The sequence below is a fragment of the Melozone crissalis genome, unplaced genomic scaffold (assembly GCF_028551555.1).
Source record: "Melozone crissalis strain CALT ecotype California unplaced genomic scaffold, PUWL_Pcris_2 ptg000030l_1, whole genome shotgun sequence".
NCBI classification, from domain to species: Eukaryota; Metazoa; Chordata; class Aves; order Passeriformes; family Passerellidae; genus Melozone; species Melozone crissalis.
In genome coordinates this window covers 374,058-395,130 of record NW_026535808.1, presented here as the reverse complement: position 1 = coordinate 395,130, position 21,073 = coordinate 374,058, and the positions used below count along the sequence as shown (strand labels likewise).

At 38.2% G+C, this 21,073-nt stretch overlaps 1 protein-coding gene across 1 annotated transcript; it reads right to left on the bottom strand.

Moving 5' to 3' along the window:
* Positions 1-7,233: 7,233 nt before the first annotated feature.
* LOC128939997 (kinetochore protein NDC80 homolog) lies at positions 7,234-20,534 on the bottom strand. The gene is made up of 16 exons (XM_054281317.1): positions 20,434-20,534; positions 19,859-19,945; positions 18,979-19,102; positions 18,679-18,851; positions 17,384-17,486; positions 16,475-16,564; positions 15,112-15,205; positions 13,876-13,982; positions 12,917-13,061; positions 12,414-12,619; positions 11,075-11,227; positions 10,713-10,802; positions 9,828-9,920; positions 8,204-8,334; positions 7,726-7,828; positions 7,234-7,371 (listed from the first exon to the last, which is right to left on the bottom strand). Exons 1-16 carry the CDS (start codon positions 20,532-20,534, stop codon positions 7,234-7,236), a joined length of 1,938 nt encoding a protein of 645 aa, XP_054137292.1.
* Positions 20,535-21,073: the final 539 nt, after the last annotated feature.

The following is a 21,073-nucleotide window of genomic DNA, read 5'->3' as shown; positions in this document are numbered from 1 at the left end:
TGAATTAACACAACACACAATATTAACCACACTCTATTTACCACACTACTTAAGAGAATGAATCCAGCATCACTTTCTAACACAACGCATCTAATATTCATTTGAATATTTGCGAAAAGCCAATCATAAAATACACATTTTTCACAGGGTGCTGTGCGTGAAGAACATTTTGGGGTTAATTCCCTCATTATTTGCTCCATCCTGGGGTTAATCCCCTCCTCATTTCACCACCCCGCAGCTCGTGTTGAATTCTGATTTTCTGTGTTGTGTTCTGATTTTCGGTGTTGTATTCTGATTTTCTGTGTTGAATTCTGATTTTCCGTGTTGTGTTCTGATTTTCCGTGTTGTGTTCTGATTTTCCGTGTTGAATTCTGATTTTCCGTGTTGTGTTCTGATTTTCCGTGTTGAATTCTGATTTTCTGTGTTGTGTTCTGATTTTCCGTGTTGTGTTCTGATTTTCCGTGTTGTGTTCTGATTTTCCGTGTATTACTTTTCCTTCCATATTTTGCTATATCATGTTTTTTGAAAGCATCAGTGTTTCGCTATGTATCTTAGCATTTTCTGTGCCTTAGATTGGCTTTACAAAAAAAGGTCTTTGATGACAAAACTGGCATAAAGTTTTCATGTCTTACCCCCTATTTATCCTTCCCATGGTTTCACTGTAACACATCATTCTTTCAGTTGTACAGAAAGAAATTTTTGTACATCTGCATTATTTGGATCAGGCTCTTTCTGGACTTCTAAAAGGTACAGACCACAAGGTTCTTATTCTGGTTTTTATTCACTCTTGATTGAAATGCTGTGTTTTGTAACAGTCTTCATTACTGTTCTCTAAGTTTAGCATAATACTATTCTGTAAGTACAGTTAGTTAAGTATTATGCACTTTGAAGATTTTGAACAAAATTTTCTAAACGTATGTATCACTTTAGTCAATTGCATTTTGAGAACATCTGATGTTAGGACTTCTTTGAACCTAAGTCTGTGAATTTAAAATAGCACCTTAGTTAACAGGATTAAGTAGATCACAACAGTCAAGCATTTTCATCCTGAGTGCTTTTTACCTCACAGGACGGTATCTTGTTCTGCTTCAGGCAAAGAGTTGTCCTAAACTGTTGCCTCATTTACCAATTGAGTGAGAGATATGAATGCAAAATAAATTGGTTTTAATGTTTGCTTGCAAGACCTAAATGGAAAACGGAAATGTTGGTGCACTTCTAAGCATAGATTCACGTGGTATTTGAAAAAGAAGTTGAAGAGAAGAATTACATTATCAACATAACTTTTAACATAACAACCAAAATCTAGAGTTAGTAGTTGAGAAGAGACAGAAGTTTAGGCAAACTGATTCGATTCTGTAAAGCTCAGGATATCAATGTGCTATCTGGGAGAAAATGTTGTGATTTGCTCTGTTCTCTTCAGTGGAACTACATTGTGTCATGATAAAGATCCACTGTGCATTGGGAGAAATGCTGTCATGTTTCCTGACCTCTAGAATCTATCCATTTTATCTGTCAGACGAGAACTGTGGCTTCTATTATAGACAATGTCTGGGACTGAGATAGGATTTTCCAAACTGCCACATAAAAATAAAAGATATCAACTTATATAATTCCTAGGTCTTTGAGAGGTAAGGAGTTACTCAAGAAAAAGATTTGAATGTTTTAAAATAATTATTTCTATTGCTTTATATGTAAACATCTAGCTAAATGGATAAGCAAACAAGTGGCGTGTATCTTAAGGAAAGCTTTTGCTCTTAATGGAAATTAACAAAAGAAACACTAAATTTACATCAGTTTACATGAATTACCGATAAAATTTGTCTGAAATTAAAAATATAGTGAATTAACATTGATGCCTTGTGAAGGCTGACCTAGAACAGAGGCTAGACAGCATTAAAGTCTTCGCTGAAGTCAATGAATTGGTATCTTATGTTGTCTCATTGGCAACAAGCTTTAATAAACAGCACCATGGTGTTTTGAATATGCTTTCAAATTTCATAACTATCTCTTACTTTGGCTTTGAATGGTAGAAATAGCACAAACTCAGCTTTTAAATCAGATATTAAGCTGATATCATTGTAAAATTTTCTTTAATTAAGAAAGTTATTATGAACTTCAGAAAATATTTGTTTGGAAAAGCTATAGCAGTACGAAATAACGTATGTTTGAATGAAAAATACTTCATTATATACTTCAATTGAGCTATTATTTAAGCTGGAGGATTTCTTGGAAAAGTATATCCTAAATCAGAAGCAAAATCTTTAGTTCATACCATTAAAGTAGAAAACATCAAAACTACCAAGCAACAGAGTGAATTTATTGGGTTGGAGTTTTTTGCTGCTTAAGAGAATGTTACAGTAGTTAAAGGACCAAAGAAAAAGATGTACCGATGAGGGAGGAAAGTCCTCTCAAAATCCTTCAGGGAGCAGAAAGGTATCTTTAACTGAGAAGCAAACCAGTTGTGCACTTTGCAGTTATTGTGAAGATCCATGTCTTCACAATAACAGATCCAGCAGACTTCTAGGCCAAGAGGCAACAGCCTAGAATGCTTTCTAAAATGGAATACTTTGAATATTATGCGTCTTTCCTTCATTTGGGCTATGTAGCTGTAGTGTACCAAGATTCCTAAATGGTCTGCTTTAATCCTGTGTAAGGATACTTTCTTCAATTTATGTTAACCTCTAGATGCCACTGATATTTTCCCATGTATTGGAATATACTTTTTTCATATACTGCATTCATATTTCCTTCCTTCCTTTTATTCTTGTGGGAGAATGGATTGTAGTGATGGTAGTACACGTAAAATCATTACCAGATTTTAAGAATATAAACAGGTATTTGAAAGTGGTGTATCTTTGGGGCAGGGACTGCCTCTAATTGAATGTTTATAAAGTGCCTAATATAATCAAGCCAGGAGCTGGTTGGCTGCTATGTGGTGATGTGGTGGCTGCAGACCTTTTGGGCACAGTGTTCATGTAATGATAGACTTTTCAATTATCAGAGAAGGAAGGAGATAGGTCAGCAGACCTGCAGCCTTAGACTTACAGAGGGCAGACTTTGGCCTGTTCAGGAGTACATTTGACAGATCCATCTTTGGGATCTTTCTAAGCTGGGCTAATGAAGGCCCACTTACAATTCCCAACAGAGTATAGTTTAATTAAATTTGTCCATTAGAGGACTCCTCCCCCTCCCTTTACATTTTAGAAATTAATTCTGCTTTCTGCCTGTTGTTCTTTTTGCATCGCAGATGCACTGAACCTTCGTAACCGACAGGTCCTCTGCACCACGCTGAAAGTCATCCAGCACCTGGTTGGTGGTGTCAGCTGAAGTGGTGGGGGAGGCCTTGGTGCCCTATTATCGGCAAATTCTCCCAGTCCTAAACATCTTTAAGCGCATGAATGGTGAGTTATGCTAACAGACACCGTGTCTTTCAACTCCTAAGGCAAAAAGGGGCTTGAGGCAGGGTTAATTAACAATGTAGTTAAGATTTATTACTGCATATAAACTCAAATCCATTTGGAGCTCTAAATAATGTAAACTCTCCCTCTTACTATTCCCTAAGGATGCACTGAAATTAACAATTTCATTTATTACTCCTTGCACATACAGTTTATTTAACACAGTACAGAAGCAGTGAAGCAGTTCTATAATCTTCCAATAATTAAATTGTAAACTTTGTAACAGTCTTTTGAATACATTAATAAATTGCAAACCTTTTTTCCTCCCTCCAACACGTTAGTTTAGTCCAGCTGTTTTAGTCCACCTGGCTGCAAATGGTGAGGGAGAATTCCTGGGAAAAATGGGAATTACAAACTGGGAGAACTGGGAATTGGGAGAATTCAAACTGGGAATGGGGCTGGAGAGATCCTGGCTGCAAATGGTGAAAATTCCAGGGAAAAATGGGAATTCTGAACTGGGATAAATGGGAATTGTGAGAATTCAAACTGGGAATGGGGCTGGAGAGATCCTGGCTGCAAATGGTGAGAGGGAATTCCAGGGAAAAATGGGAATTGTGGGATGGGAAATTGGGAATTCAAACTGGAAACGGAACTGGGATTGGGGCTGGAGAGATCCTGGCTGCAAATGGTGAGAGGGAATTCCAGGGAAAAATGGGAATTGTGGGATGGGAAATTGGGAATTGAAACTGGAAATGGAACTGGGATTGGGGCTGGAGAGATCCTGGCTGCAAATGGGGAGAGAGAATTCCAGGGAAAAATAGGAATTGTGAGCTGGGAGAACTGGGAAAAGTGGAAATTCTGAACTGGGAAACTGGGAACTGTGAGCTGAGAAAAGTGGGAATGGAACTGGGAAACTGGAGTGGGAAATTGGGAAAAGAGGGAATGGACCTGGAAATGGAAATGGGAAACTGGGAATGGGACTGGGAGTGGAACTGGGGGAACTGGAACTGAGAATGGGAAACTGGGAATGGAATTGGGAATGGGAAATGGGGAATGGGAATTCAAACTGGGAAACTCGGAAAAGGAAACTGAGAAATGAACTGGGAATGGGAAACTGGGAATGGGAAATTGGGAATGGGGCTGAGACACTGGGAGTGGAACTGGGAATGGGGCTGGAGAGATCCTGGCTGCTCATGGTGAGAGAGAATTCCAGGGAAAAATGGGAATTCCCAACTGGGAAACTGGGACTGGGACTGGGAAAAGTGGGAATTCAAACTGGGAAATTGGGAATGGAGCTGGGGAAACTGGGAATGGGAAGCTGGGAATGGGAATGGAAATGGGAAATTGGATTTTTGCTGGGATCAGGATTATGGGATTTATACAGTCAGGGTTTATGGGATCATTCCCATCCCAGGTCTGTTCCACGAGGCCCTGGCCCAGCACCGTGAGGAGCTGCAGCTCCCGCAGGGCTCGGGGTTGTGGGATATCAGGGCTATGGGGTTTGTAGGATCAGGGCTATGGGAATTTTGGGAATGTTGGGAAGGGGTTTGAAGGGGATTGGGAAGGGATTTGAGGAGACTGGGATTGGAATTTTGGGAATTTGGAAGTGGATTTGGGGGATTTGGGGATTCTAGGGATGGATTTGGGGAGTTTTGGAGAGGAGTTTGGGTGGGAATTTGGGAATCCAAAATTCCGATCCCAGAATTCCCAAAATTCCATTCCCAGATCCCAAAATTCCAATCCCAAATTCCCAGCCCCATCCCCAGCCCCTCTCCCTGCCCTGGTGTCTCTCGGACCCCTCAGAGCAGCAAATTCCTCTCAATTTCTCCCAATTTTAACAATTTTTTCCATTTTTTTCTCACTTTTTCCTATTTTTACCAATTTTTCCCTTTTCCCCCCAATTTCTCCCAATTTTTTCCCCATTTTCCCAGCCCCAGCTGCAGCACCTCTCCCTGGGCCGCTCCCAGGGGGACCCCTCAGAGCAGCAAATTTCCCCCAATTTCTTCTCTTTTTTCCCCAATTTCTCCCAATTTTCCCCAATTTTTTTTCCCAATTTTTCCCCACTTTTCCCCATTTTTAACCAATTTCCCCCTTTTTTCACCATTTTCTCCCTATTTTCCCAGCTCCATCTCCAGCCCCTCTCGCTGCTCTGGCGTCTCTCGGACCCCTCAGAGCAGCAAATTGCTCACAATTTCTCACAATTTTAACCAAATTTCTCCCATTTTTTTTTGGTTTTTCCCCCAATTTTCTCCCAAAATTCCCAATTTTCCCCATTTTTAACCAATTTCCCTTTTTTTTCCCCCAGCACCAGCTGCAGTACCTGTCCCTGGCCCGCTCCCTCAGTTACCCTGTGGAGCAGGAAATTGCTCCCAATTTCTCCCAATTTCTCCAAATTTCTTCCATTTTTTCCCAATTTCTCACACTTTTTACTCAATTTTTTTCCCAATTCCTACCAATCTTGCCCATTTTTAACCAATTTCCCCCTTGTTTTCCCCATTTTCCCCCCCAGCCCCCTCTCCAGCCCCTCTTCCTGCCCTGGCCTCTCTCGGCCCCCTCAGAGCTGCAAATTGTTCCCAATTTCCCCCAATTTCAACCAATTTTTCCCCTAATTTTTCCCAATTTTTTTCCCATTTCCTCCCAATTTTTCCCTTTTTTCCCATTTTTAACCAATTTCCACCATTTTTTCCCAATTTTCCCCCCATATTTCCCACCCCAGTTCCAGCACTCCTGGCGCCTCTCGGACCCCTCAGAGCAGCAAATTCCTCCCAATTTCTCCAAATTTTCTCCAAATTTCCCCCAATTTTTTTTGGTTTTTTTCCAATTTTCCCCATTTTTAACCAATTTTTCTGTTTTTTCCCCCAGCACCAGCTGCAGCACCTGTCCCTGGCCCGCTCCCTCAGTGACCCCGTGGAGCAGCAAATTCCTCCCAATTTCCCCAAATTTTCTCCAAATTTCACCCAATTTTTTTTTGTTTTTTCCCCAAATTTCTCCCAGAAATTCAATGTTTTCCCCATTTTTAACCAATTTCCCTGTTTTTTCCCTCATCCCCAGCTGCAGCACCTGTCCATGGCATACTCCCTCAGTGACCCCGTGGAGCAGCAGCGCGCCTGGGCCACCATGGGCCGCACTTTCCTCTTCATGGCCGAAGGCCCCGAAATTCCCGAAATCCCCGAGATTCCCGAATTCCCCAAAATCCCTGAGGAGCCCCAGGAGGCCGAGGGCACCCAGGGAAATTCGGGAATTTCAGGAAATTTTCTAGAAATTTTTGCAATTTTTTAAAATTTTTTTTTGTAATTCCGTGGGGTTTTTGGGATTTTTTGATCATTCCATCGAATTTTTGGGGGGAATTTCACGGGATTTTTTGGGGGGAATTCTGGGAATTTTTTGAGAATTTCCCAATTTTTTTGGGAACTCCATTAAATTTTTTGGGAATTCCCAGGAATTTTTGCTCACTGTTCATTGAGCGATTTTGGGGATTTTGGGAATTTTTTTTATAATTTTTTTCTGAATTTCACGGGATTTTTTTGGGAATTCTGGGAATTTTTTGAACATTTCTCATTTTTTGGGGGGAATTCCCTGGGATTTTTGCTCATTCTCTGTGTTTTCCCTGAAGGTGCTGCTGTCCCTGGGTGATTTCGAGGGCGCCAGGCGGGCGCTGCGCCGGGCACTGAGGCTGGGCCAGCCTGACTGCGCCGACACCCAGAGCGTCCACAGCAGCCTAAGGCACGATCAGTGGCACAAAATGGTACCAAAATACCCTAAAATAGCAAAAAAACGCACTACAATGGGGCTAAAATGGCAAAAAATGGCACTGAATGGGACCAAAATCTTATCTTCATTTTTCTAGTGATAAGACACTTTCAGCCTTCTTTTTATAAGTGTCTAGGATGCTGGTCAGGTTTGACAATAGACCTTCAGGCATGAATTCTTCATCGTCTCTTTCTATTCTTGCATTCTGTTCTTCAAGGTATTTCTAGAAAAGAGGTACAGAGAGCTTTATTAGCTCTGTCATGGCCTGTATTTTACTGATTCTGCTAAAGCATTTTAAGCAGTCATTGCACAGGTTAACTGATTTCAGTTAAACACCTTCCTGAAAGACGCCTCTCAGAAGCAGGTTTAACCTGACAGGATGTTACTGCTGACACTTAACAACCAATTCTGATTATTTACACCAAAGGTTTTGTCAGAAAATTTAACTAGAATCCGCAGGCTTAGTAGTAGCTAAATAACTGATACTTCCTTAGAAAGAGTAAGCTCTAATTTCCAAGTGTTTAACTGCAAAATGTCTCTAGAGAGATTTAATTCTGAATATCAAATTTTAGCTTACCACTATAGATTCTATATGAGTAGCAACTGTTTCTACAAGACGACTCAAGTTAGCATCAATTTTTTTGTTCTCTTCTGTTGTTCTTTGCAAAACAACTTGATATCTAAAAGGTAAAGATACTCAGAAGGTCATGTCCATAATTGGAGAATTCCTGACATTTAAAACAATCACTTCAAGTCTGATTTATCATCACGTTTAGCCATACTTTTTTTTCCATTAGTATTAATTTGAACCAAGTTACAATATATTAATGCTCAACTTAAAGAAAAACCCTTACGCGGAAAACAGGAGTTCTGATACAGCAGACAAATATTTTAGCAAAATACTGTTGAGGAGAAACATCTTTCAGTTGTTAACTTGTGAAATTAACACACTGAGATGGATACCTGATGAAACAACTGTATGTTACATTCCAGAAAATATCTTTATCCTTAAAAACCAAAATAAACAAGGCAGACATGGAAGTTAGGAGCCTTACTCTCTTTCGATATCATGCAATTCAGTTGCAGCTTCACTGAGCCCATCATAGACACCACTCTCAAGTAATTGTTTATGCTTCTTAAACAATTCCCATTCATTTGCATATTTCTTGTCTTCTTCTTCTATCTCCTGTTGTCATAAGGAAGGAGAAGAAAAAAAAATGGCCTCTCTCAAGTATAATTCGGATCTTTTTTTCTTTCTGTTACCTGATTATATCCTAATACTTGAATTCAAAATTCACGCAAATAGTTCCAAGTTCAGAACTGAAAAAAGCCCCAAGGATATCCCTCCCAAACCTAAAGTTTCTGTATCATCCCCATCCCAGAATAAGCCTAACCATCTCTTTATTCCTTTAACCACATTTAAAGGCCTGTGTTGCAGCTACTTTCCCTTCCGAGTTAAAGCTCACAAAGTGTTGTTTACATAGTCTAAATAGCTTAGAAATGGCACATTATGAACAACTGTTTCTAGGTTAAAAAATACAACCACATCTGAGTAAGAAAATAGCTTTTCTTTTTTGTCTGAAAGAGAGTATAATTCCAAATAATCATCTCTTCTAGGAGAATGACACTGTTGATGCTATACAGTCCACAAAACCAAACAAAATTCTGACGTCAACTCAACGTGCAATTTTGGTAGATTACTGAAAAAATCCTTCAAAAATAATTTTAATACTTAAGACTTACAAAAAGCATTTTAAATATTAGAAGAGGAATTAAATGACTAAGCGTCTGGTGGCAAGTGTGTATTTTATGAGCTTAACTTTAGAGAAAAGTATATGCAAGAGCACAGATCAAAAGGTAAATGTCATGTGGTTTTGAAAAATAGAAACTAAATTAATTGCCTTTATAAACCTATATATACACCTGCCTCAGCAGGTATTAGCAGCGAAATAGCCCTGTTTCATGGCTATAGCACAGGAGTTTGGATTTACAGGAGCACATATGGTAAATATTGGTGTAGTTCAAAGAACATTTTTCTGCAGGGCACCACGGCCCCACTAAAGCAGTGTTGTCAGAGAAGTTGGGAGCTACCAAAATAGCCACTCAGTTGTTAACAGAGAGGGTTATGTTTTGTTGCTGAACTGCAAGTGGGGAAAAGAATAGGGACTGCTCCTGTGCTGGCAAAGGAAGCTAAAGGAAGTAACAGTTTGAGATCATTAAAACAATTTAACATGCTTTTGGTCAATGTTTTCCTTTGTTTTTACAGAAGCTGATTAAACATGTTTACTAAAAACTGTAAAAATGTATTTATTATATACAAATCGATTAGACAAGACAGGTTCTGTTGATCCTAAAATTTCCTTCAAGCACATGCCCGGAGACATCGTGAGGGCAGATGATTGTTGCTGCTTTTATTACTGGATGCAGGAATTTATGATTTACAGGATCTGCTACAGTAGGATGCCAGATTCTCTTACAAGAAAGTGAAAATTGATTCAGTTAAGGTGGCAGTCAAATCACTTTTCTGAAAAGAATGAAAAAATCCTCTAAGAGGGAAGGAAGAAGGTAAAGGCAGAAGCCCAAACAAAAATGCAACCCAAAAATTTATCGATAAATACAAAAATTAAGGATAAGGCTATCATTAAGGATAAGTTGTCATCAAGGTGTAAGAAGTTGTACCTTAAGCTTCTGCTGGTAAAGATCATCCAGCTCTTCAGCTTCTTCTGTCAGCATTTTCACACTGCGTTTCTTGTCCTTTAGCATTACATTCACCTAGGACGAAAACATAACCAAGGAAGTATGGTTCAAAAAGAATTCCAACATATAAATCCATGCCATCACAAACCACACCTGGTTAAACAGGTTAAACCATTAAACTAGGCTAGGCTGGGATGGCATTATCTTTCTTCATAGCAGCCTATGTTATGCTTTGTTTTGGATGAGGGGCTAAAACAGTGTTGGTAACACACCAAGTTTTGGCTACTGCTGAATAGCGCTAGCACAGCAGTCCAAGGCTTTCTGTGCTTCCCAGGGCCCCTCACTGAGCAGGGCAGGGACAGGCAAGAGACTGGGAAGGTGCATAGTGAGGCCAGCTGGCCAAGAGGACATTCCATACCGCAGAACACCATGCTCAGGTAGACGAACGAGGAAATAAAATTCTCCTTCTTTCAATCTGTCCCAAATCCAATAGTACTAAAAATCTTCCCGATGACAATTTGTCGGTGATGGTAAGCCACACAATCAACTGGAACGGGCAACTTATTAGAAACAAATACTTCCAATGGTTATGGTCAAGTATATGTAAGCTACATAAACTTTAATTCAGGGAATACACGATATTTCAACCAACAAAGACCTCAGTTCTTAGAAAAACTTTTAGGTTCCATTACAATAAAAGCAGTTTTCTCACAGTTTCTCCCCCTCTACTTGTCCTCAGAAAAACCCCAAGTAATTCAAGAAACCAACCCAACACATCACACTTTAACTATGCAAAAAGTTGAATGAAAGAGGCAGATAAGGTTTTGGGGTTGGTATCTTAGCGTTAATCTTCTTTAACTAACTCACCTGTTCCAAAGTGTCTTCCAGAGTAAATTTCCGTTGAGTGGCTTTACTAATTTCTTCCTCAGTCTCGTTGATGATCTCCATGAGGGGAGCCTGTAATACGTATACAAGAAGATTGAACAAATGCAATTTGCTAATCTGAACCAAGATGCACCCCAGTACATCTTTCCCTTTTATTTTTTTTAGGCTACTGTATTCTCCCATACCAAATCTCTTTCATATACTGCAATGTCATTATGGTGACTCATCACACAAGCTTTTCAATGACATTTCATTGTGAGATTGAGAGACCTTCCCAGCATTCCCAAAGAAACACCTTTTTTTTGTGAGTGCTATCTAAAGCCTTCAGTGTTGATTCTACTTACCATGATCTGAGTTCTGTATTTGACTAGGAAATTTGGTCCTAAATCAGGATTAACGTGCATGGTAAAGTCGTGGCCTTTGGAATTCTCAGCACTTACTGGAATTAATTTCAGCTTTCGAGCCAGTTTATGATACTCTGCCAGTTGCTTTCCAATCTGCTCAGAGGAGAAAAGGGCACAAATCATAGAAGAGATACAAGTGAAAAGATGTGCAAGAAGTATTCATATAGTACTTTAAACAAGTTCCTGAGTTGCTCTCTGTAGCCATAATTCCTTGCTACCCCACAGTATTCAAGAGCTGCATGCAATGCCAGCACAGCAGTTTGCTGCATTAGGTACTGTTTTATGGTTCGTTCAGAGTTTGCACACTGAGGTTTCTTAGTGTCTATGGCTGAGAACACTGAATGCTTTCACCTGTGGTTTTCCGTATTCATCTGCCATAATTTTTCCTGCCTCAAGTTTTTGAGAATTAGCTGATTGGGAACTAAAAATGTGCTGGAAAATAATACTAAACAAATGATCAGTTATAAGGTCAATATGCCTTCTCTCATTAGTTTTGACAGGAAATGCTACACAGCCACACATGCTAACAACAAACTAACTTGAGCATGCCTTTAAACAAAGCTTATTAAATGCTTTAATTTCTAATTAATGAGTGCTATTAAATGCAAACATTAAAGACCCCAGGGGTTTTTTTTCCAGTTTTATATGCTTCATACTTGCACCTGAGGATTTAAGTTGATAAAAGTGCTTGATAAAGGGTGACCCTACCAAACATATTTGAAATTTTTTCTTTAGTTCTCCAATTGGCAAAGCAGAAGCTTTTAAATCCCATCACTTCCAGGACTATATCTTTTCACTCTGTTTGAAGGGATTGAACTTGGCCCTTGAAATATGTTACAACTGCTACACAAAGAACTAATCAGGCCCTAAATGCATGCAAAACTATTGATTCAAATTCACTAGTTTTGCCTTACTTCCTTGCTCTGAAATATTAACATTAGCCTGTAATTTCTTGTGTTATCAAAGCAATGGCATGCTAATGTTATCAAAGCTCTAAATGCTACAGCAGTGACAGCTTACCATGCTTCATATTCTAGACACATCTCTTACGATGCAGGAAAAAAGTACATTTCCACTCAGTGCAAAACAGAAAAAGGGGAAAAAGCGCAACATTTTTCAGAGATACTGTAAACAGAGGCCATTCTTGTCAGTTTTGCCTGGTTAGATACACGTATGGTGGTGTTCGATTATTTAGGAAAGAAATTATCAAGAATCCAATTTTAAGCTTGCATGATGAAAACTGGCAGCCACCTCTGAGTGTTGTGGGGTTTTCACATACCGCGTCTCTCTTCCTAGCATATTTCATCTCTTCATTCCACATCAGTTCTCGTTCTTCTTGCAGCTCCTTATTCAGCTTGTTAATGGTTTGCTGCAGCTCATTTCTCTCGTGATTTATTCTCTCAATGTCTGCAGCTGAGTACTTCTGGTTATCTAAGATGTGCCGGAGCCGGGCATTCTCCCGCTTCGTGGCTTCTACTTCTGCCTCTAAGTACATAAAACATTTGTGAAATGGACATAAAATACCAGCCTATATACATAAACCTCACCTCTGTATTGTATGAGTAAATGACACAGTTATTACATAACATTACCATTTCATTACTCCAGTGTACAGAGAGCTATCAGACAAAAAAAAAAATTTTATTAGCAATCCATTCTGGAAAGTTTATTTGTAGCATCGTGCTACTCCAAGTACCTTGCTCTGCTCTCAAGCTAAGAACTACAATTATTTGAAGACTATTTCTAGCTTCACTGTCCTGACTGTGATCAAGTCCTCCTTACCTGCTGCCTCAACTTCATCATTAACACTTTCCAGTTTTTGATCAAGGATGGATATATGAGATTTCATTTTAGCGAAATAAGCCTGGTAGTTCTGGACGTCTGCTTCAAGGGACGATTTCACATTTCGTAGCGTTGCTATACGATCCTAGGAAATGGGTGAAAAGAACAACCACTCTTAGATAAATATAAAATAATGACTTCACTTTCCAGATAAGACAGTAGAGTAATTGATCAACATCAACAGCACAAATATAGAATAAAGAACTTTAATAATTTTTTATCTCTGTGACAGCTAAGTCCAGTCAGGACACCTTTAAAATAAAAGCAAAGAAGGCTGAAAAGATTCTTGCATTTCAGCATTATGTCTCTCATTTGCATCAGACAGTGCTTTAGACAATTCTTACTACAGGTAGTCCACAACTTAACTCTAATAATACATGGAGGGCAGATGAAACAGGGGCATGGAAAACCAGGAATAAACTCAGCACATTTTGCACAGTTGGCAGGAATTTCAATTTGCCACCTGCACAGCCACTAACCCATTTTTAAACTCAGGATGTATTAAAAGCAGAATCCAGAGTTTCAAGCAAAGTATTTTCCATAAAATATATTTGTTACCACTGAATCCCATGCCTCATATTTGAATACCAACACACTTGAAAAAAATAATGTTGACATTTATATTAAAAAATTTGGTTCAAGTATTTTATTGATATTTCAGTCAATATAAGACCTTATTACCTGTAAATACCTGCACATTATCAAACAAATAGGTACTGAAGATTCCACAGAAAAAAGCCTTGTTCTCTAATAGTATAGAGTCTGTAAAAATCTGGCCTAATTAAAATCTCAAAGCACTGAAATTTTTCCATTTGTTATGTATCATAAGTATCTTCATTCAGAAATGGTCGATATTATAAAATTCAACTCCTCCATAAAAACAGACACAATTTACTAACCTGCTCACTTTCCTTTTCTTTTTCTAGTCTTGCAATCTCTTCTTGAAGTCTTTTGTTCTCAGCTTCTAAACTTTCCATCTGGAATGGATCTACATTAAATAAATCCTCTGTGGGAGAGCAGAAGAGAGACTCGAGTTACAAATTTATCTCAATATCACCACCTATTTTGAGTACCTGAACTTGAGCTTCAGCACAGTAAATACCCATTATCTAGATAATTATTTTTCACTAAAAAATAACTAAAAACAACCAAGAAACTTACCAGAAAAACCTTTCATTAAAATGTAACCAGGCAAAAACCCCAGAAGAAACAAGAAGAGAAATGGGTTTCTCGGTCCTCATGTCAGAAAGAGTTCTCATGCCAAAGTCACTCCCAAGAGGTAAGGGTTTCCAAACTCTCATGCAGCCCACACCACAGGAGAGTGTACAAGTCAGGACTACCTTGTGAAGCTAGAACAAATCAAACTTACTTAACAACCTCTTTCTTATCCATATACTTCCTTGCTTCTTGAGGCATCTTTTCCCCAACTTAATTTGGCTTTGCCAAAAAATGGGATCATTATTTTTTCCCAATATCCAGTAACAGTGTGGTATCTTGTTTCCTCTCCAATTGATGGCCCCAGTTTGCAAACAAAGGGCCCTTAGTCTGGCTTTTCATAGGAGAGCAAAGAAAGTAAGACATGTTTTTCTTCCTTTTCTCACATTGTGTTTGTATTTCTGCAGGTGGTGAAATGAGCGAGTCAAAAAAACCCAATAATTTTCTACCTCCCTGAAGACAAACACAGGTGCATGCTGAATCACATACAGAACCCCAGAACCCTCACAACAGAGTTTGGAACTCTTGCAGACTGCTTTCAGATCTTCAAAAGCTGAACTTTCTTGTCAGCTGTGCATCCTCTGAAAATATTTTTCTTTTTTTTAATTGTTAGCTTTTCCAGACAGAAACAAGAGCCATCTGCATAGATGGAGTTCACATCTGAAGAATTGTATACTGGTTTTCTGTGACAAAGACATTAAAAAATCAGGTGACACAGCTACAGCTGATAGCAGATCATGACCTACCCATCTGTACTGCTCAAAATACACTTAAAAAAGAGAGCATTAAGTTGAAGTAACTGAAACATACTTAGGTGTTTCAGACTCCCTTAGATCACTTTCACTCATAAACTGAACAAACTGATGCTAGGAGAAAGGAAGCCAGTAACACAATTGAATACTTAGAATTTAAAAACTTACTTAATTTTGACTGCACTTCAGCATCCAACTCTTCAAAGGTATCTCTCCCTTTCATGGAAAGATCATAGCACTTCACACAGTAGTCCATGAAAAGCTGAAAGCAATTTAAAAATCTTTCATTTCAACAATTCCAAGACCTGTAAAATATCTGGATAGTCTAAAGCTACTCAATCAGTGGAATTAAACAGACATCAAAAATATCCTTAATGCTTCGATTGTACTTTTGTAAAATTAATTTTTTTTCCTCCCTTTGAACATAGAATGTCAACAGATTATATATTCAGGCAGAAGGAGACAACTATAATTCACACTAAGAAAGGTCTGGAAATCCTGTATTTCTTAAAAAGATATTTAACAAATATTGTAGATAGAATATTTAAGAATTTTTCATCTTGATGCATATGATTCTCTCAGGCTAGTTTATGGAAACTGCAGCTCTGTTTAACAGGCCTTTTCTATAAATATGACCATTAAAATTCAGATCTGCAGGTCTCAAAGTACTCTTATCTAGAATTAAAGAAAGGTTACCCAAAAAGAATTTGCTGGACACTAAGTCACAGATGCTTCAGAAGCAATTACACCAGTATTGTGAATTTTGTATCTATATATATATGCAGAAGTGCCAATGTAGAAGAACGTATTTCGTTTAAAAGCATTGTTAGTTGCCAACCATCATGTTGTAACCTTAGTCCAAAATTATGATTTTACTTTATTTTTGCAATTTCTAATTAAATGTTTTAGCTTATAATGCAACCCTCTCCAAACACCTGCTGTGATTTAACACTGAGTTAAATCTGAGTAGTTCTAATAATCCATGATAAATTAAAAAGAAAGCAAGCTGTTGGATTAAGAGCTCAAATTATACTGCCACCCTATTTTGTGGCTCAGAAATAAAACTTTACAACCAATTTTTACATAGTAAACTGAGTAGATATTGGCACAAGTCACTATATTTAGAATTAAGTCACTGTCTTTATACTGCACTGCAGTTAACCTCAGAGGTCTTGAGAGCTAAAGGAAAATATTTCGGAAACTCTAAAAAAATAAACAGCATAATGATGCCCTTTCTCTACAAAGGACAACGGTATATACTTGCAGAATAAGGTGAATATAAAATAAAGAGAATATTTTGTTTAATACCCAGTCTACACCAATAGACTGATCATCATACCTGCTCAGGAAATAGTTGATCAGGTTTTTTACACAATGCTACTCTACCTCCTAGAAAGCATTGTGAATATAAAAGGGAACAGAATCTATAAATACATGACCCAGCAATCTAAACTGTAATTAAATTGTGTTGTTACAGCACATGGCAAAATCCAGTTAAGCAATTCTGATACTAATTTCCTTTTTATGGTACCTTTTTATGTACAATTCCATCATCTGTCTCTCCTCCCCAGCTCTGTGTGTCATCGAACGATGGTGCATTTTCCCTGATCGCATTGTACAGCTGAAAAGCAGAGGTGCACACAACAAAGAGCAAACATGAAGACATCCATTAGTTTCCATGCTGGTTTTCGTGAAAAGAAGCAGAGTAACACTGGATTAGGATTTCAGCAGGCAGGTTGGAATGAACCTGTGTTGAGCTGACTAAACACACAGGTAAAGAGGCATGAGCTAGACAGTCAACACTGCCAAATTCTCTCGTGTCTTTTGAGCAGAAAAGGACAGGGTTTTCCTGGGCACTCAATTCAGCAGTGGTCAACTTCTGTCACAGATGCCAAATTTTGCTCAGTCCTGAGTTGGCAGCAACAACTGTTAGGACTACTAAAAAACCCAAACAAACCAAACAAAACCAAGATTAAATAAAAAACACCCCACTCAAACCAAAAACTTGCCACTCTGTATCAGAATCACAGAACATTTGAATCATTTCAATTGAAAATCCCATCCTTAGATTTCAAATTTAGGGGAGAATGGCAGATGTCACAACATTTGCGCTGGAGATACACGTTCCATTCGGTGATTATACTCATTAACTTCTCACGTTTATTGTATGTACAGATCAGCATTTTGCCACCTCCTTTTATACATTAATTTATCCAGTGCATACATGTAAAGAAAAAACCCTATCATAATATAACATGAAAAGCTCACTTTAAAAGTTACCAAAACATTAGGCCAAGGGTCAGCTCCCAGATGACAGCTAAGAACATATATGTTTACATATATGTTAAACAAAGATTTGTAGAAAATATGTACTGAATCTGTATTGAAACTAACATTCCAGCCTGGAAAGTGAAAATATTTATCTTAAGACAAACATTACCTTGACACAATCAATTAACCAAATCAAAGCTGCCACAATCTGAGGCCAGGTTTGTGGTGCTCCCACAGCGTACATGGAGTTTTTTGACAGAGCAAAGGGGTACCTGTACGGCCAAAGAAGATACACTTTTAATAGCTGTGGCAGACAGTGATGAAAACAAACCAGCACATTTTGAAAACAAAGCAGCATGTTTTTCTATGTAGATGAAAGCACAGAAGGAAGAGCAAACTCAATTCTACTGTACTTCAAAGGAAATTAGTTGAGTTCTGACAGTACGATTCTATTCAATTATCATGGGTTTCTCATTTTGCAACTCATGGAATAACATGGCCTGAAAGGGACCTGTAAGGATCTACAAATCCAACTCCCTGCTCCTCATAGGACTGCCTACAACTAAACCATATGATCCAGAGTGTCATCCAGATGCTCCTTGAGCTCCCAAAACTTCAAGTGACTTGTCAGAATTAGTCATTTTATCCAGAATTACACCCCTGGTGCAGCAGAGTGGAATCCTTTTCAACATTTTAAGCTATATCAGCAGTTTCAAATGTTATAGATTAAAACAAAACTTTATTAAAATGCTGAGAAGTGTGCAAAAAAGATTTGCACCTACATTTAAGGAGCCCTGGCACTCTGACACCATCATGGGTATACAGTCCCTGTTTTTTTTTTTAAATGAGACTGAAAATTCACTGTTATCAAGAGGCAGAGGATTTTCTTTCCAAGACAATGTTGGGGCATTAATGATTTCAAACACTGAACAAATTCAGCAGTAAACCACTCAGCTACTTAGTGTTTTTCTCCCCTCAACAGTAATTTTGTTATTTCCACATTCTGCTTTGAAGGCAGAATGAGAAAAATTGCAGGAAAACATATTTTAAACTAAATTAAATTTGTTTAAACTAAAATTAAATTGTCTTGATCCAAAATTCTGGAAATTTTAGTTCTTAGATTCTAACAAAATGAACAGAAAGGCCTGTAAAAGAAAATTGTGCCTTGTCCTCCAAAGTTCTATACAAATAATCAATTAAATTTTACATGACAAAGCAAGATTCCCAGAGCTTATAGTTCTGTAAATTCAAATATAAAATGTATAGCAGATGCTGAAAATCAGAGAGTAAACCTAGAGTTAAACAAAAGTGAAACAAAACAATCACAACATTGTACTTTTAGAGTCTCATCTGAATAAATAAACCTATCCATTCCGCCCAACTATCAATGCAGAATTCTTAGCTTTTAAATTTCTAGCCATAGCATATCTATTCAGCCCAGGAGACTAACAATAATCATCTTACCCAAGGGCTTTGAAAATTTTGGGAATTTCCTCTTCAAATTTTGAGTCAGGCAGTTCATAAGAAGGGCAGAGGAATTTGTAGATAAAGGTGAAGATCTTTAAAAAGTCCTTAACTGATGGAGATTGTAGTGATTTCACGGAAACATCGTGGGCATAAGCATTCTCAACAAGGAACTGTGCAAAAGAAACACGGAATACCAGTCACTAAATAAAATTTATAGTTGAAACCAAGGGAAATAACCACTTTGCCTAGCACATTTTACACCTCATAACATACATGCAGAACAAGTTCATATGTTACCTCATAAAGCTTTTGGATACATTGTTGGATGAATGTCTTGTCATGAAGGGGCCTGGGATCCTTTATCTTTTTTGTCCCAAACACACCGTACAGGCTGCTGCTTGACCCTCCAGCCCCGCTCGCGCTAGGGACAGACAATGAATACAGGTCTTGTGACAATACATAGAAAGAAGAACTCTCTTCATGTTTAAGGCACAACTGCTAGCTTTATGTTTTCTTTCCATTTGTTATACAAAGTGATACTTGAAGTTTTCTCTTTGTTTAAGGTCATTGGAAAAACATCATCACCCTGGAAGTCACAATGCCATAAGTACAACAAAGATTACTGCATCCTAGATGAATACTTTCTTCATTTTATTGAAATAAATAAACTTTTAGAGAGCAGAAAAATACCCCAAAGATGAAAAAAAATAATGTTGGTGACTGTAAATAAACTCTAAAAATATTTAAGGAATATTTAAAAGGAATAACCCCTGCAACAATGGGGTACTATCAAGAAGATACCCATAACACAGAAAGTCATGAGCTAAGTAGAAAGATTATAGAGTTTTGGAAAGTTAGTATCTTAGAGAGAGGAAACTAATGCAGAGTATACTTCAGATGTCTTTCTTCCTTAAACAAGAAAATGTATTGAGATACTCTTAAGGTCTGCAGTGCACATCATTCCCAAAAGAAAAAAAAAAAAGCAACTCCCAAAGCAATTCCTGCTCCAGAGCATTATTGTTTAGCGACCAAGGACTGGAGGAAGGCAGACCTGAAGGTCTGCTTGCCTCAGATCCATCATTCCCTATAGTGAAAATCTGTCAAGAAAGAAAAATACCAAAATTAGAGGACCATTTTTGTTTTAATGTACAGTGCAGACAACAAAAGCTATCCATACCTGTTCCCCAAACAGCTGGCTTTTCCTTCTGAAGCTACAGATGTAGGTTTGCTCATGCTCAGCTTCTCAAAGGTGCTTCTGTCCTTCCTGAGGAGCAGAAAAAGATTCAAGTGACTACTACTACCAATTCATACAAGAGCTATAGTAAGTAGCTCTTATAGTACAGGACTGTAAATAGAATCTAAAATATTTAAGGAATATTTAAAAGGAATAGACATAGGAATAGACCCCAGCATAGACCATACATAGCTCATACAAGAGTGATACAAACAGTCATATATTCCTAAGCGCCTTCATCCCCCAACATCTTAGAAAGGTTAACTGATGCATCCAGCTATCTCCTCAGAAACATGTAACAAAGTGTTACAATTTGAAACATGACACAAGTACACAGAAAGGAAGTATTTTTGCAAAACTGGAGCACATGTGCAAACACCCTTGGCTGTAGGGAGCCTTCTTCTCACTGTCTTGTTTTTTTCCCCTCAGTTGCTACTCACACTCAAACACACTATGATAAATCTCTTCAGAATTAGTTTTATATACTTATTTTTAGCAACATGACCAGCCAGACTTACAGCTGAGGTGTCTGAAGATCCGTCTTGTTGGTGTCCTGCACTCTCAGTGCCATCTTAGATTGTCGACTGCTGCTTCCAGCAATACTCGAGCTTCCACTCATTGTGACTGCTGTAAACCACAATCCCTCAGTATTCCAGCAGTATCAGAAAATCCAGGACCTAAGGGTATTTTCTTTTCTAAATGCCACAATGATTTTCCAAAGGCTCAGAATAAACAAGTAGACCTGTACATTGGACCAAAAAAAAAAAAAAAAACCCAAAAAAAAGAAGAAAGAAAAAAAATTATGTTAGACTCCACAAATACATAAGAGCAGCCACAGCCCTTTAAATCAACCATTTTATTGATAAAAAGTGTTATTGTTCCTTCCAAACCTACTGTTTTGCCTTTCTTTATATTTGGTCATTTCAGACCTACGGGTCCCAAAAGCAAAAGAGCTTGAGAAATTTTTCATTTCAGTCCACTGGGAAAAAGGCCACACTACCACGAGTACACAAGTACTGCTTACAGCACGTCTGCTGTACATCAGCTCCTGAGCTTCTTGTTCTGAGCCCGCCCATTCCTCTGCAACTGATCTCCCAGTATTACAGCACAATAACTGGAAAACCTATTCTGAGATAATATTATGGCTCTCTTCAGAAT

Bases quoted from the DNA above. Each gene is read 5' to 3' on its own strand.
- LOC128939997 (XM_054281317.1), bottom strand. From the start codon at position 20,534: ATGAGTGGAAGCTCGAGTATTGCTGGAAGCAGCAGTCGACAATCTAAG. The intron at 10,803-11,074 runs GTAAGTAGAATC...TACGTATTACAG, and splicing joins AATACAGAACTCAGATCATG to GCTCCCCTCATGGAGATCAT. The intron at 7,829-8,203 runs GTAAGGCTCCTA...TTTACCTTTTAG, and splicing joins TTGCATGATATCGAAAGAGA to ATATCAAGTTGTTTTGCAAA.